The 16,061-nt window shown below is 40.3% G+C and overlaps 1 protein-coding gene across 4 annotated transcripts in view; it reads left to right on the top strand.

Annotated features, from left to right (window-relative positions):
* The window catches only part of MYO16 (myosin XVI), a 400,883-nt gene that overhangs the window by 65,519 nt on the left and 319,303 nt on the right, over nt 1-16,061 (top strand). For 2 of the 4 annotated variants that reach the window (XM_074561671.1, XM_074561642.1), the window contains exon 1: nt 13,705-13,994. The exons of the other annotated variants lie outside the window; for them this stretch is intronic. In XM_074561671.1, coding sequence (XP_074417772.1) covers nt 13,967-13,994 — 28 coding nt within the window. In that variant the 5' untranslated portion in view covers nt 13,705-13,966. Of the gene's footprint in view, nt 1-13,704; nt 13,995-16,061 lie in introns of those variants that run through there. 4 annotated transcript variants of the gene reach the window in all.

Genomic DNA, 16,061 nt, shown 5'->3' with positions numbered 1-16,061 from the left:
TTCGGCTTCTTGAAGACAATGTCTTGTTGATGATATATGGTCTCTGTATAATGTGATGTTAGTTCTTCAGTACTCTTCTTGACATCTCAACGTGAACATCTACCTTCATAATATTTTCATGTGAAACTTTGGTGTCAGTTATTTGTCTAGTTTACTGCCAACCCTTGATAGGTAAATCTTATTTGTGAAACATCTGTCCTTCATCTCTCAGCTGCAGTTAAATAACACGGATCATCTGAAATAACTAAGCTTTCTTTACCTAGTTTATCAACAAAGAACTGCAATGCCATAGAGAGTTAGACAGTCTTTGTGCTGCCTTTCAAAACTTCAGTATTAACATAGTTAAATTGTCTTCCTTGATGGGTTGTTACTCCTTTCAGATGTAGATCTGAAAAGAAACTGGAAGGAATATAGTCTAGCTCTCACACTGATTTTCTTCTTGCATACTTCATACTCTATAAAAACGAACACTGCTGTTCTTTGTGGCATTCCTACAAGGGGATAACTACAACTGGGTCATCCAAGAGCAGTAGATGGACCATGACATTACCTATTCAAACAGTAGCCTGTGTGTGTTTGCCAGCAAATCCTCGTTGTGCACAACAAACCTACTGTTTTAGCAAGTTACACAAGAGATTTTGTCCTCAGATTTTGTTTTAAAGTTTCGTTGAGAAGAATAATTTATTTCTATGAATATTTATAAAAAGTCCCAAAAAGATACAGGAAATCAGCTGAGGAGGTGCTCATTGTTAGAAGAAGAGCATGTTATTAACTTAACGTATTAATCAGCAGGAATATTCCACAAGTGCCCTTCTTGGTACACAACCACACAGGGAGGATCTGCCTCCTCCTTTTGGCGAAGAAGTGTAGCGGGATGTGAATAAAAACACAACTCAAAGGCACCAAACCAGTAAAAGATCAGAGTGGGGCCATCATGGTCAGGGATTCTGGAAGATTTCTAAGAGACATTTTAGAAAATTAAACTTTGGCAAGAAAAAGTGCATTACCGTGTATAAGGGAATATCATGCAAATAGTCAAAGTGGAGACTTAGTCTCAGGCTAATGCGTGTCAAAACAGAGCTATATTCACCTCACTGTTATCAAACCCCTGGTTTTCTCCCCCTTAAATTTTCATTGGCGAGGAAAAAAAAATAAATAATCTATTTTTCAACCAGGATAGACACTCATTTGCTGCAGCTCCCCAGCTGTAGCACTTCTCCGCCTCTGATCTCATTTCAGTCAGGCACCGCTCTGCCCCTCCTTACCCACCAAGGCTCTTCACTCTTCATGGTTGCTCAGCCTTTCCTTCTCCTGTGTTTCAGCCCGTCATTGCCCCAGGAGGCGTCTGATAACAAGGAAGAGGATTGCTCCTAGGTCTTACAGCAAGATTCCTGTCAAACATCATTGTCAGGGACTGATAAGCTGTCACCTGCCTGCAATACGCAGAGCAGGACTGTGAGCCAAGGGCCTGCGAATTTCTGCTTTACCTCCCTGCCTGCCCTCGCTACGCTGCTGCTGTGTTGGGAGACCCTGCGGGTGGGCTGAGCGAACACCTGAGGGATGCTCCCCCGGCTCTGCTCTCCGCAGGGCAGCTGCCCCAGCCTATGAGTCACAGGGAGGTGGCCAACTGGAGCCAACTGGACTGATGGATGGGCTCGCGAGAGCCCTACAGCTGTCAGCCAGCCATTCACCCTTCTCTCTGGTTTCTCTACCCTTGAGATGTTTGGGGCAGCTGGTGGGGGCACGGAGCGAACAGCTGCAGGTTTGCCTTTCTCTTCCATCGTGACCAACTCAGGATGTATTCATCAGAGCAGGGCTGGAAGGAGTACACCTCGAGAGCCCTCTCTCTCTTGCCTTCAGTTTTCTGATGCTGTCATCCTCAGAGCTGACAATGTTCTCCAGCACCATTTGTGGGCATCCCGCTGATAAAATAGGAAAAAAAATATTGTCAAGTGTCTAGGATGTGATCTTATGAAGAAGAGGCAGAAGAATACAATACAAACTGCCTCAAATCAGAGAGTAACTGAAAACCCCAGTGTTTGTTGTTGGACTTTAAAAAGATGCTTTTGGGGAGGAAAGCGTTTCTTTGTCCACTGTGTACCTCTGTGAATATCAAGGTGAAGAATCAAGGGAAAGAAATAGGTCTGTGATGAGGGTGGCAGCTTCCAACCCTGTGACTCTGGCAGTAGGCTGTGGATCACTTGTTGCAGAGGATTAGGTAGTAACTCTGCTTAATAGCGGAGATAATCCGAGCGCACCTTTGTCCCTTCACGTATCTGTTTTAAGGAGAGCATTTTGGAACTATTCAGTCCGTTTTCCAACCATTGTTGTCATTTACAATATCTCAGAGAGCATCTTGGTGAGCTGCAGGGCTCTCAGTTTACAGGTGGAGGATCTCCGGGAAGCCAGGGGCTGCCAGCTCATCTGAGAAATAACGTGAGGAAGCAATCAGACAGCTATGGCTTGTAGCAGTATGTTCGTTTACACTGGTAACCTACATGCTCACTACAGAATCCTTTTACCTCCTGTATTAAGATCACTGTCCTTTTTACTAATGTAAAGTGCTTTGATGTTGGCTAACTACCTTGAAATCACTTGTAGTTTAAGATAATTGTAAATAAAAATGTTTGTTTAGAGTATAGAAAGTAGATAATAGTTTCAAATATTCATACAAAAGAAGGAAACAATAAGAACAAACAACAGCAAAAGCAAAGATAGCTATTAATCTGTTGATAAAAAGTTGAAATCTGAAAAACCTCCTCGCTTCTATCCAAGTGACTTGCTACAGATGATTTCCTGAGCTTTGTGGTCAATGGCACAGAATGGTGCCATAGAAATGGTTTGGGTTGGAAGGGACCATGAAGACCATCTAGTTGCAACCCCCTGCCATAGGCAGGGACACCTCCCACTAGACCAGGCTGCTCAAAGCCCCATCCAGCCTGGCCTTGAACACCTCCAGGGATGGGGCAGCCACAACTTCCCTGGGCAACCTGTTCCAGTGTCTCACCACCCTCACAGTAAAGAACTTCTTCCTAATATCTAATCTAGATCTCCCCTCTTTCAGTTTAAAACCGTTACCCCTTGTTGTGTCTCAGATCGGATTTGGGAGATTGCACCCTTCCTGGTGAGGAATACCACCTTTTAGTGCCCATATTTTTTTCTTTCTTCTTTCCCCCCCCCCCCCCCCAAGGTCTGCAGGGGTCCCAGTCATATTTATACCTCTTCGTAATATATTAATATTGCACTTATCCAGGATGTAGGTCTTGAATGTCCTGGGATACAGGATCCCTTTGGCACATGAGTAGGTGTCAGCTTTTCTCCATAGGTCTATTATCAGCATCTTAACTCAGTGAGGAAAACCCTCTTGCCAGTCTTGTCACCCTCAGTCTCACTGTGAAATGTCTGCATCTACTGTGTCATCTTTTTCTATCACCTTTTAAACTCATCAACATATTTCATGCCAACCTGTAAGTGGGATTTTTGCACACAGTTCATTACCAGCTGTTCACTGAGACCAGATACAAAGATGTTTAACCACTCTGAGATGAAGATACCTATAGGCTATCTGATCTTCTAAGTTAGTCTTTGAAGGACCTTGTTTACTCGCTCTCTGACCTGTGCCAACTTTGAGGTATTCTAACTGCGGTTATGCATTTTAGACTGAACCACAGAAAACCAGCTATAACTTGACTTCTGTATTATGTATGGTATCCTAATCAAAAAGACAAAAAAGTTAGAGGCACACACAAAAAAAAATAAAATCTTAATATCACAAAGCCTAGGACCTTTCTATATTATTATTGAAATGTCTGTGTGCTAAGCCTTTATAGCTTTTTTCATATGTTTAAAGCCCATTTTTGAAATTTGCTTCTGATGATTAAATGCATCCTAATGTGAAACTGTCTTTAGCAAACACTCTAAATACATCTTAGTTTCAGACACTATAATTAGGTTCAGCAAACGTAAACTTTTTTTGCAGATGTGATTATTTTTTTTCTTAAAACAAGGAACAAGGAATAGGTTTCAGAAAACCTATGCTAATGCAATATTTGATTTACATAGATGGAAGACCCAGAAGGACTGATAGTAAAAGGTGCTGACCCTTTTCCACTCTTGACTTCAGGCAAGGCCATAAGATTGCATATGAGCCAGCGGTGTACCCAGGTGGTCAAGAAGGCCAACAGCATCCTGGCCTGTATCAGGAATAGCGTGGCCAGCAGGAGCAGGGAAGTGATCGTGCCTCTGTACTTGGCACTGGTGAGGCCCCACCTCGAGTCCTGTGTTCAGTTTTAGGCCCCTCACTACAAGAAGGTGTGTGGTGAGGTGCTGGAGCGTGTCCAGAGAAGGGCAACGAAGATGGTGAAGGGTCTAGAGAACAAGTCTTATGAGGAGCATCTGAGGGAACTAGGATTGTTTAGTCTGGAGAAAAGGAGGCTGAGGGGAGCCCTTATTGCTCTCTACAGCTACCTGAAAGGAGGTTGTAGAGAGGTGGTGGTTGGGTCGGTCTCTTCTCCCAAGAAATAAGCGATAGGACAAGAGGAAATGGTGTCAAGTTGTGCCAGGGGAGTTTTAGATTGGATATTAGGAAAAAATTCTTCACTGAAAGTGTTGTCAAGCATTGGAAGAGGCTGCCCAGGGAAGTGGTTGACTCGCCATCCCTGGAGGTATTTAAAGGACATGTAGATGGAATGCTTAGGGACATCGTTTAGTAGTGGACTTGGCAGTGTTAGATTAATGATTGGACTTGATGGTCTTAAAGGTTTTTTCCAATGTAATGATTCTATGATTAGGCCTAGAGTTGGTGAAAAAACTCCTACTAATTTCTCTAGTCAAATTAGCGTTATCTACTGCTATGTTGTCCTTGAATTTGACAAAAATATGTTGGTAATGATAAGGAAAAGTGGTTTTGAAATGACAAAGTTATTGAGAAATGGATAAATGCATAGTCTCCAGTTAACATCAAGTACAACAGGAGCATTTGAAAGAAGTTATGCAAATTAGTCATGGTGTGCTATGCATAATTGCTAATTCTTTTTTCCAAGATAGCTCATTTATGTCATTTTCAAGTAATCTTAGGTCATTCACTTTAAAGGGTTCGGCTTTGCTCCCTTTGAAGGCAGTGACAGAACCCCTGCTGATTTTGAGGTTAAAATCTAAGAGAAGAGAAAGAATGGTTTATAGTCAGTGCCAACTTGTGTGGCTTTCTCTTCTTCTAAGAATTTACAGCGTTGAGTGGCAATCTTTGCAGATTTCAACTTAATGCATTTTGGCTAAAGGGTGAAGGAAATAACTTCTTATGCAGTTTGCCCTCTGCCAGTATGGCGAGGTGCTGAATACTTCTTTTCTTTCTCAAGGAAAACTCTGCTATAAATGAAAGCAAAAAAAAAAAAACAAAACAAAACAAAAAAAGCTGTATAAATTGGTTGGAATGACGTGATTTAGCCCACTGGATAATTCTTCTTTATAGACATGTTTTATCCCATTATGTTTGTGCATTTCTTTTTTGTTGCCTTCTAGGGTGTCCTTTGCTATTTGAAATTATAGGTAATTACTATTATATTTCCAAGAAAAGAATATTAGAATAGTAACTACTTTTCTAATGCAGTGTTTGATTGAAAGTAGTAAGTGTTCATTTGAGAGCAAAGAAATGAATCTTCTGTTTGTTATGAACAGCCAGCCATTCCAGTAAGAAAAGAAATGCATTATTCTGTAAGAATAGGTTCCACAGCTTTTCGAATCATTGGGGAATGAAATATAACATGAAATACATTATTATAAAATAGAGAAACTGGGTTCCAGCTATCTGAATTTTCACTGAATTTAGATAGTGTGCTGACGTTTACTGCTGCTCTAGTGGTATGTGCAGTAACTGTACAAAGCTGCCTTAATCTCTGCTTGTTCATGTGGAAATCAGCTGCTTGCTGAGTTGAGGAATTTTGTCTTTATTTTTCGTGTTTGTGCAAAACATGGAAATCTGACCTGAATATTCTATTCATGTCCCTTTGGAGGAACTGATTCTGAAGGCACCCTGTGTTTATTCATTAATCCTCAGCCCTCTCCACACCATTCTCAGTCTGTGTTTGGGGAATCCTCCCTTTTTCCGTTCTTACTTCTCAGCTGTGACCTGCCCACCGCCCACGTGGGAGAAGTTCTTTTCCACCATCTTTCTGCCTGCCTTTGTTTATACCCCACTGACTGCCCTTAATTTGACCTCGGATAATTTTATTAAAATTATATTGTTTCATTGCTTTTCAGTGTTGCTTGGACACCCTGTAAGTCGGTGCTTTTAATAGTCATCCTACCATGCCTCTGTTTCCCAGCTTGTTTATATACCTCTCTCATTCCCCCTCTTCTTCCCCTAACAGCTGCCTCATTCTTGTCAGCTCCTTATTTATTCTCTGCTAATTTGAGAATGAGATGTAACTCTATTATGTTCATGCTGCGTGCAGTAAATTCTGCATCTCTCTCTTGTTCACTGACTTTTTCTGCTAGTCCATGTCATCTTCAAGCTGTATCATGCTATCTTATATCATGTCAAAAGTTCTTATCATCATACCCTTTGATTTGATAGTCATTCTCATCAGTTCAGACTCTCACATGGTCTCTGTGATCAGAATGATGAATTCCGTCAGTCTTGATGCAGACGAAGAAAAAAGAGGAAATAAATAAATAAATAGATGACAGCCATCAGAGACTGGAGAAGGTAGAGAATCAGAGTGACCATCCCACCTATGTGTAGTTACACTGTGCACGTATGGCAGCATTGCCAATTTATTAAAAGTGACGGTTATTTTTCCACAACTTGCACCCCTTCCCTCCCTAAGACCCATTTCTGCTCTGTGCTTCATTCATCAGAAAAAAACGGGAGCCAAGTGTGCATTAACAAGTTGTGCTGAATTACATGAAGAATGGAGTGCAGAAAGGCTCCAAAAAAGAAGCAATATTGTATTCAGTATGACATAAAAAGAAGAGTAGAAAGATCAGAAAATAAAATAGGTCTTGGGGAGCTCTTTTTGCCTAATTTTAGTCTTTGCTTCTGAGATTGTCTTTTATATAATTTAATAATATCCGATTCTGATTACGGTGCTTACATTGAAACTATTATGTACATCATAATTGTCAGGACAATAAAAGCTGTCCATTAGTCATCTTGTATTTACAGAACCCCCCTCAGTATCTTGTAATTTCAGTTAAAACTTAGACCCCAGATTTTTTCTGTTCTTGGTCTGTAGCACTTACATATGGTGAAAGTGTTCAGGTTTTGGTTGTTTTTTGGGGTTTTTTTTGGTGTGAAAATTTACTCTAGCAAATCCAAGTAGGATGCCATGATTGGCTAATTTAAAATACTGTCATTTCGCCACCCCTTACAAATCTTCGACATCAATTCCTCCTTTTTTTTTTTTTTTCCCTTTGGAAAACCTACTATTAGAGTTCTCTCTGAGATTATCAATTGCCACACCATCCTCTGTGCTGTCCTGCAGTCCCAGAAGAGTCTGATTCTGTCACTTCAGCTTTTTCTGCTGTCCAAGTTATTTTTTCCTAAATTAGGAACACTTTCTATCATAACTTCTACTGCCGTCCTTACAAGTTTTCTCTACTTCAACATTTACATTGTCGTAGTAACGTTGCCCCAATAAAGGATACACAAATTCCCCTGTTCTATTCTTGGCTTTTTATCCAACCTGTAGTGCGGTCATTATTTGTCTCCTGGTTTTAAAACTACCAAAGCAAATAGAAAAGAAAAAAACCAAACCAAAACACAACAAAACATGTATACAATGCAGTGAGTCGTGGTATTTGCTAATTACCAGGAGGATAAAAATACACTTTTCATGTCGAACTGAATTCTTATCTTTGTCTATTTCTTTCCTGAATATTATAACTTTAAAAAAATCTATCTGATCATATAATACCTCTTTACATGGAAATTCATGATTGTTTTTTCGTTTTGTCTTGTGTCTGGTGGTTGTGATGGCTGTCATGTTTTTCTGTTTATCATTTTAACGTGTGTCTTGATATTTTCTTTTCAGTCTCATAAGGGGCTTTTCATATAACAACTCTGCAGCTCCTCTCTGTAACATCCTCACATCAACTCTTATAAGAAATCTAATTTAAAAAATATATATACACAGATTGCAATGGAGAAAATCATTGTTAAGTCACTACCAGTACCAAAGATAGGACCAACCATATATGAGACTATTGGGATTTCTTTCTTGTGTTTGTCCTTGTTATTACTCTGTTCTGGGCTCTCTCACAACAAGCTGCTTCATCTCGTTCAACTAAGGAACTGCTAGAGGGTTATATACATAGCCTAAAAATGGTCATTTTGGGTGTGGGAGGAAGCAAGTAGTTCTCTCAAATGGCACATCATTTCTGCTGGTAATTTTGCAAACTTCATCAGTACTGGGTAATAATGTCTTGTGATTTTAATCTGCTGTTTCCAACCCATTAAAAATAACTATGGATTAGTCCACCTGTATACATTCCATTATAACAGTAAAGGGAGAAGAAGAAAAAGGATTTTTTCACTTTTTTTATTCTGTAAGGGTTTGATCCAGTGGTAGAAGAATGGGAGGAAGATTGCCTACTTCCTGAAAAAAACAAGGCATTTCCAGTGAAATGGGAAAGGAGGAAAGAATGCAGAGGTTGGAGGCAGAGAAGAGGAAAAGTCATCTGCTTCTCTAGGTGTCGAGCACACTCTGAGTGACTGAGTGATTAGATTTGGTTTGCTGCTGCTATCTATGGAGCAAACCTCACATCCACCTTCCAGGCCAATTCATCTGAAAATTTATTCAGAAAAACTGCTGTGTTTTGTTCTGCTGTGACTCATGTAGAGAAAATTAGTATAGAGTCCTTCTTGCTAAGTATCTACATCTGCTGTGGCTCATCCCTAGCTTCCTGGTGAGCGTACAACTACCAGATGTTATCTGAAGCATGGCTTGTTGGCAGCTGGACAGCATGGCCAAGGATTGATTGCTAAGTAGTATCACTTGTCAAAATATATGAGAAATGTTAATGTTACTCTGCATTCCATTTTTTTTGTCTGCAGTCTTAAACCCATAAGTAATGCAATGAAATTGTAACATATGAAGGAATATAGCAAGCTTTGTTACACTGAATGAAGATGGCATAAACGAGGAGCATCTGTCATGTTTTTAAAACCAGTAGTTACGGTGTTTTTCTCATTAGCAAATTTCTTTCAGATAGTTCTGCGTTTCTCTGTCAAAATTTAACAGATATATGTGAACTATAAAATACTAAGATGATGAAAATATTAGCTGTTCAGTTGTTTGTGACACCAGAAGACACTGGAAGGGCAAAAAGATATTTACAGGACATGAATACAATACAGCATGTCAGTTCTTGGCAGCAAAACCGTATTTTAAGCAGTGGTTTTGTTTGTTAGGTTGTTGCAGGAAACATTTCATAGGTGCTTTTTCTAAGGCAAGCTTTGAGACTTGGAAATCGAGATGTGGAAGCAATGTCTACTCTGAGATGACAATCTGTAAATGAGTGTTTATCTTAAGACAAATAGCTCTCATAGTGATGGCTGACGAGTTCCAAGATTCTATTTAAAAAATTTGTAATTTCACTGAATGTTGGATTTTTACATAGCATGAAAGTGGCTGTTTTCTTTCTACAGGGAGAGATGACAAAGAATTTTAATCTCTGTAGATTAAAACACTGGAGTAGTCCTCTTGAAACTGGTGGGGCTGTGAGTGAAAACATGCCTACGTTCCCGAATGTTCAGAGAAAGCAGTTTTACAATGCACTTTGAGCTTGTCCAGATATACTTCCATATTTTACATGGTTGGATTTTAAATCTTTTTTATGTCTTTTGTTTTTTTCTTCAGAATTCCTTTTTCATTGCTGAAGGTCAGTCAAGAGAAAATAGCTAACAGGACTAATATCCCTTTTCTTGTGAATAAGCAAATTGTACAATTTGCTTTGTAAAATCACTGGCAGCAAAATATTCCCTTCTTTGGACTCCTCTCAGAAACCTAAATCTTTCTTTTTGTTCTTGCACCTGAAATCCTTGTTTATAACATGGACATTCAGCACCATGAGTACTGCAGTTTCTTCTCTCGCTGTTCTTTCTCTACTTGCTAACCTAGTAAAAGGTTGCAGCGGAAATCATGCGTCTTTCCAACAGGTGGACCAGATTTCTTCCTCTTCGGTATTCCTATTCTGGCGTCCTTTTGCCTTAAGTTTAGCTGACACTTCTCCTCAATGTCCATCCTGTCTCTGCACTAGCATTTATCCCTTGTTGTCATTTCTCTTCATTCTCGATTTCATTCCCTTTACCGTTTTCTTTGGGACCTTTCCTCATTTTTGTGCTGATTTAATGCATCGAAACTTCCTGCTGACAGCAATATACAGTGCTGGTTTCTTTCCATTTAAACTTTCACTTCTTTTGCAAAGTCCATTAATGATAATTACCCATGTAATAAAACTAAATATTTTATATTTTAAAAAAAGCACATGTGATATTCTAAAATGAAAGGCCTTTTGAGGTAGCCGTCTGCCAGGTGTCACCTCTTGAAAAGCTGGTGCCTTTCTTTCATTCACCTGCAGGCTGTCATTTATACTTGAGCACGTGGACTCCTGGGAAAGGGGAGGTCAGAGTGCCCTGCTGTGGTTGGGTACATGCCGCCCTATGGAATGGCACAGTCCAAAGATCCAGCTAAAAGGCCCCAGTTACGGCGTAGCCTTGCAGACCCTCCCTTGTCAAACAGTCCCACTTGCTTCCCTGCTTACACGGACTAGGGCATATTAGGAGAGAAGAAGTCGAAGACGTGTTGACCCTATAGACAGCATCTCTGTTCCCAGTTCGTCTGATGTAAACATGAAGTGAATGGCTTGCAGCATTCAAGAGGCTGCCCTGTACCTTGATACTCTCTGTAAGGGACTACAGAATCATAGAATAGTTTGGGTTGGAAGACATCTTTAAGGGTCATCTAGTCCAAGCCCCCTGCAATGAGCTGGGACATCTTCAACTAGATCAGGTTGCTCAGAGCCCCGTCCAACCTGACCTGGAATGTTTCCAGGGGTGGGGCATCTACAGCCTCTCTGGGCAACCTGTTCCAGTGTTTCACCACCCTCATAATAAAAAATTTCTTCGTTCGATCTAGTCTAAATCTACCCTCTTTTGGTTTAAAAACATTACCCCTTCTCCTATCGCAACAGGTGCTACTAAAAAGTTTGTCCCCATCTTTCCTTAAATACTGGAAAGCTGCAGTAAGGTCTCACCGGAGCCTTCTCTTCTCCAGGCTGAACAATCCCAACTCTCTCAGCCTTTCTTCATAGGAGAGTTTTTCCATCCCTCTGATCATTTTTATGGCCCTCCTTTGGACCAGCTCCAACAGGTCCATATTTTTCCTGTGCTGAGGTCTCCAGAGCTGGACGCAGTACTCCAGGTGGGGTCTCACCAGAGCAGAGTAGAGGGGCAGAATCACCTCCCTCGACCTTCTGGCCACGCTTCTTTTGATGCAGCCCAGGATGCGGTTGACTTTCTGGGCTGCAAGCACACATTGTCGGCTCAAGTTGGGCCTTTCATCCACCAGTACCCCCAGGTTGTTCTGGGCAGGGCTTCTCTCAATCCCTTCATCTCCCAGCCTGTATTGATACTGGGGGTTGCCCCAACCCAAGTGCAGGACCTCGCACTTGGCCTTGTTGAATTCTTTCCCGTTGCTTGCAGGGTAGAGTACGCAGTCTAACCCATCACATAAATGTTACCAAGTTCCACCATCCTAAATTTTCACTATGGCAATTCAACAGATAAACACATATATTACGATCTGAAATGAGACAGACCCAAATACTTTTTTTCTCTACATTTTGTTCAAGCCAAAATCAGAAATGTTACGTTTTCCTTTTAGCTCTGTCTTCAGAAAATCATCCTTTGTCCATTGCTCCTGTACACCAGTGTTTAATGAGAGTCCTCCCAGTTTTAGCCAGCGTGGTTGGTGGAAGTGTGATGTTATTGGACACGGCAGTCTTATCTGCCTGACAGTACCACCAGAGATGAACCTGTCAGGAATGTCTCCGCCAAAAAGTATTGCTCAAAGGGCTTTTTGTCAGATTACTTGACACTTGCTCATGAACTATGACTAACATTGCCTCTTAAAACACTGTGTATGTTTATTTTATAAGCCATATGGCCCAAAATGGTCTGGTGTAGTATAGGTGTGAAAGAAAGTCTGGATAGATTTAATTACTTTGGACTTCTGAGCTTTCCAGTAAAAAGTTTCCATGGTAATGTAATTACTGTATTGTGTTTTATATAGTTTATCCTTATTTCCCTGGTTATTTCTTGATATTTTTTTTCTCTTTCTTTTGAAAAATGATGTTTTCAGGAAAAAAACCCACTACCTAACTAATTAGTTCTGCAAACCTATTGTTGTGCATATTATACCTAAAACCAGATTTGAAATATGTGGCTCTTAGGAGCTGAGAGATTTCACCTAAGGGTTTTGCTAATGGATCACTGGAAGCCTCTGAATATACATCTTTCCGTTCTTGTGGGAACTTTGCAGAATAGTTAATAGAATCTGAATTAGTAATCCTCACTAATGAGTGAGACCCTTTTCCCTTTGTAGTCCCTTTAACACTTTGTAGCTGTTAAAAATGGTATGTATACAAAATAGTAGGTAAGAACCTTTCAGAGGAATAAAAGATTTAAGTATGGCCGGGCTATCAGTTTCCCTTTCCAAGAGCTCTCAGTGAAGTGATGGCTGTGGTAAGCATGGCACATGGTAAGCAAATGTAAATCTCTGAGCACAGTTATCTTAAATTATTATTTGATTTTATAAAAATATTTTACTGTAGTTCTGCTGCAGGTTTCCGGAAGAAGTAGTAACCAAATGCCTGGGTGACTGACCGTTCTTGGAAAAGTACTGCAGGGATTGTGCTTAGAGGGTGATGCAGCCTGGGTGTTTAAAATACAATGCAGGTCTGCCTTTTGTGTGCCCTTAATCTGAAACCGGGTAACGCGTCAGTATACATTGATTTATTCCGTGGTCTGATAAATAATTGTATGGACTTGTTCTTAGTGCTACATTTCCTTAGGCATTTCATCTTACAATCAGTGATTAAAATATCATTAGATAACACACACATAATCATGTTATAAACCGTGCAGAGCTTGCAGTTTCTTTCTTCTGACACAAATATTCCATCTGTGAAAAAGATGCAATGCAGTACAAAGAAATGACAAAACAAGAACATATCAAGGAATGTACACACAAGCATGTTTCTTAGCTCAATTTCAATGAACCCGTGCATAAACCAGGAGAGTGTGAACATGGCTGTGAGCTCTATCCTGATTTTTACCTTACAACAAACTGAAAAATGATCTGTGATGCTAAAAGGTGGTTATTTTTGGCAACCTGTATCAATTTCCTATTCACACAGCAACTGGTGGCAACTAAAAATAATCCTGTTTTAGTACCAGCTAAGAATCTGGTCACAGTTGGCACACGGACAACATGCACAAATAAAATTTCGGATCCCTTGTTCCGCTATTTCATTCGAGCCCACTCATCAAGCTTAGTTTGCTGCCATTTGAAAGCTATTGAAAAGCCATTAACTGGCAGGACTGTGAGAGCCGCAGTGCAGCAGCACACCTCAGTGCTGGAAGAATGTGGCTGCAAGTGCACACCAATTAAATCTTTCTATTCCTGGGGATGTGGGATTAGGAGCGGTGTCAATCAATTGTGCTACAATAGCACGTGCAGTAGTCATGGTTCAAGACGCACAGAGGTTTACCATAACTCTGGCAGTCGGGTGAGGATGACTTGGAAGCCTCTGCAAGATCCTGGAACAGAAACTACGTTAAATAATGTATTCTGAGGTATACTGGATACCTGAGGAAGGGCTCTAAATAATGCATTTTCTGGACACGACAGTTGTAGCAGAAGAGAATGCCGAAACCTGTAGCAAGACTACAGCCTGAGATGAAAGAATGTCTCATTACCATTTTATCAAATGCTGTAAGTAACAAAACGGTTATTTTGATTTTAAAACTGTCGTTTTATTTTCTGAGGTGTGTCTTTTGAATGCATATGCAAAAAGTCGAAGGCAGATGCTGCATGATGTCAACGTGGTAGTCAGTGGGGAAGGGGAGTTGTTACTTTGCATGTGAATATGCAGGCAGAGCACAGCGTTTCTTTTTCTCCTCTGTTCAGAGGCAACTTCATTGTGTGTGTGTGATAAAGCTCTCATTCTGAAGTTCATACCGATCAGCTTTTTAAACTTTTGTTTAAATTAGTTACCGAAGAAAATCATATCCAAACCCAAGGAACATGTCACGCATAGCATTGTGTTAAAGACGCCTATAAGGACAAACTCAGACATGGCTCTTAAGCTTTACAAGGGTAATACAAATGAGAATAGCTTCATAATTATAAGCACATCTCATCATCTGTTGTAGATCTAATGCTTATATCCCCTCCTTATCAGAATATTTGCCTGTTTGGTGTGACAGGCTTAAAAATTAATAATGAACTTTTAACCTTGAATCATGCAAGCTGCCTCCTTAAAGGCTGAAATTAGGATCTATGCTCGATGTATTGATTCAATGCAGAGCAAATTCCTAGCAGCATTTTTTTTTTTTTTTTTGATCTGCCTATCAAGGCTGCTCGTCTTCCTAGCTGCACCTTTTTTTGAGCTTTTTGGTTTTGCCCTTTAAAGCATCCAGGGTTTGAGTGGAAATTGCTGGTTTTACATCGGATAAATGAATAATTGCTTAGATACTTGTTTTGGACAGCCAGTAGTAGTTTGTTAGCCATGGGTATTTTTTACTGCAGCACTTGGAAAACTTCAGACTTGTAGTGATTATGTCACTGTTTTTACATGACAAATAGCAGATCGCTGTAAAAGGTTTTCTGCCCAGATTGAGGTCTTTGATGACTTAAGTGTACCAAGGACATTTCTGAAACTATTTTAAAAGCACTGTGTTACACTCAAGAAACGAGTAATCGGGTTCTTTGATGTTTTAATATGAAATTAAGGTGCCCTGGAAGTATTTTAGTAATTCAAGGACAAATAATTTATGGGGGTTTCCTCTTGTCTGGATTCAATGGCACTTGTGTATAGAACTGCTTTTAAAACTGGAGGGAGTTACAAGCCTAAATTCCCTGTTCATGCAAAGAAGCACAGATTAGTTTTACTGCATAGTTTTAAAGGTGCATTCTAGGAATAAGTCTTCGAGCCTGTAATGCGATTTGACAAATGCAAATGAGGAGTTTGCAGCATAGTAACTATCTTGAAGATGTCAGAAAAGTATTGTTCAGTCTTTATTCACTTTGGAAATTCTTTCTTAAAGTGGAACTGTAGGAAATGTATATGGGCGTGTGTGTTCAATAGCATATTAAACATGTAACACTACAATGAAACTACAAGTTCGTTAATTGGAAAGAGATGAGGATGACCGTGAGGTTCTCTCATTAAAAGGAATGACGACTACTTGGGGTGTTCGTTGAATTGGTTAGAGGGCAGGGATGAAGGACAAAAACACAGCAGAGGGAAATGTGACTGTACAGCATTAGTTTTGGCAGTATTTGTTTCCTCTTTTCCAAATTTGGAATTTTGTAATTAGTGATTTCTCACTAAATCAGTGTATTTTAGCACATAGCATTTTTCCTTCCAAATAGTGTGCTTTAGAAGACAATGTGTGCTGGCTGGAGCCTGCCAGAAGGGCTTTTTACTGCCTGTGCTTCTCCCTACAGAACTGGCAAATGTGCTTCCATCTCCACCTGTCATTAGAGAAGGAGAAACATTTCCTCTGTGATCCTCCCCTGAGCATTAACGTTTGACTTAATATGCCAATAGTGTTGCTGATGTTTGTGTTTGGCAGCGAGCTGGGATCAAGTATGGGCCAGGGCTGCGGGCAGGGTGACAGCACCAGCGATGTTCGGAGATCTGCTGAGAGCAGCTGAACCTCACCGGGGTTGGGACGTGACTCTTCACACTGTGCTTTGCTTTTAGTCCATTTCACTGATGATTTCTGTGTCAGAAGGAAAAGACATTGAACCAGAGGAAGTGTGTTTGCAGAGCAC

This window comes from Larus michahellis, chromosome 1, assembly GCF_964199755.1.
Source record: "Larus michahellis chromosome 1, bLarMic1.1, whole genome shotgun sequence".
Classification (NCBI taxonomy): domain Eukaryota; kingdom Metazoa; phylum Chordata; class Aves; order Charadriiformes; family Laridae; genus Larus; species Larus michahellis.
Note: the sequence above shows the minus strand (reverse complement) of the source record. Positions and strands in the feature narration are given on the sequence as shown.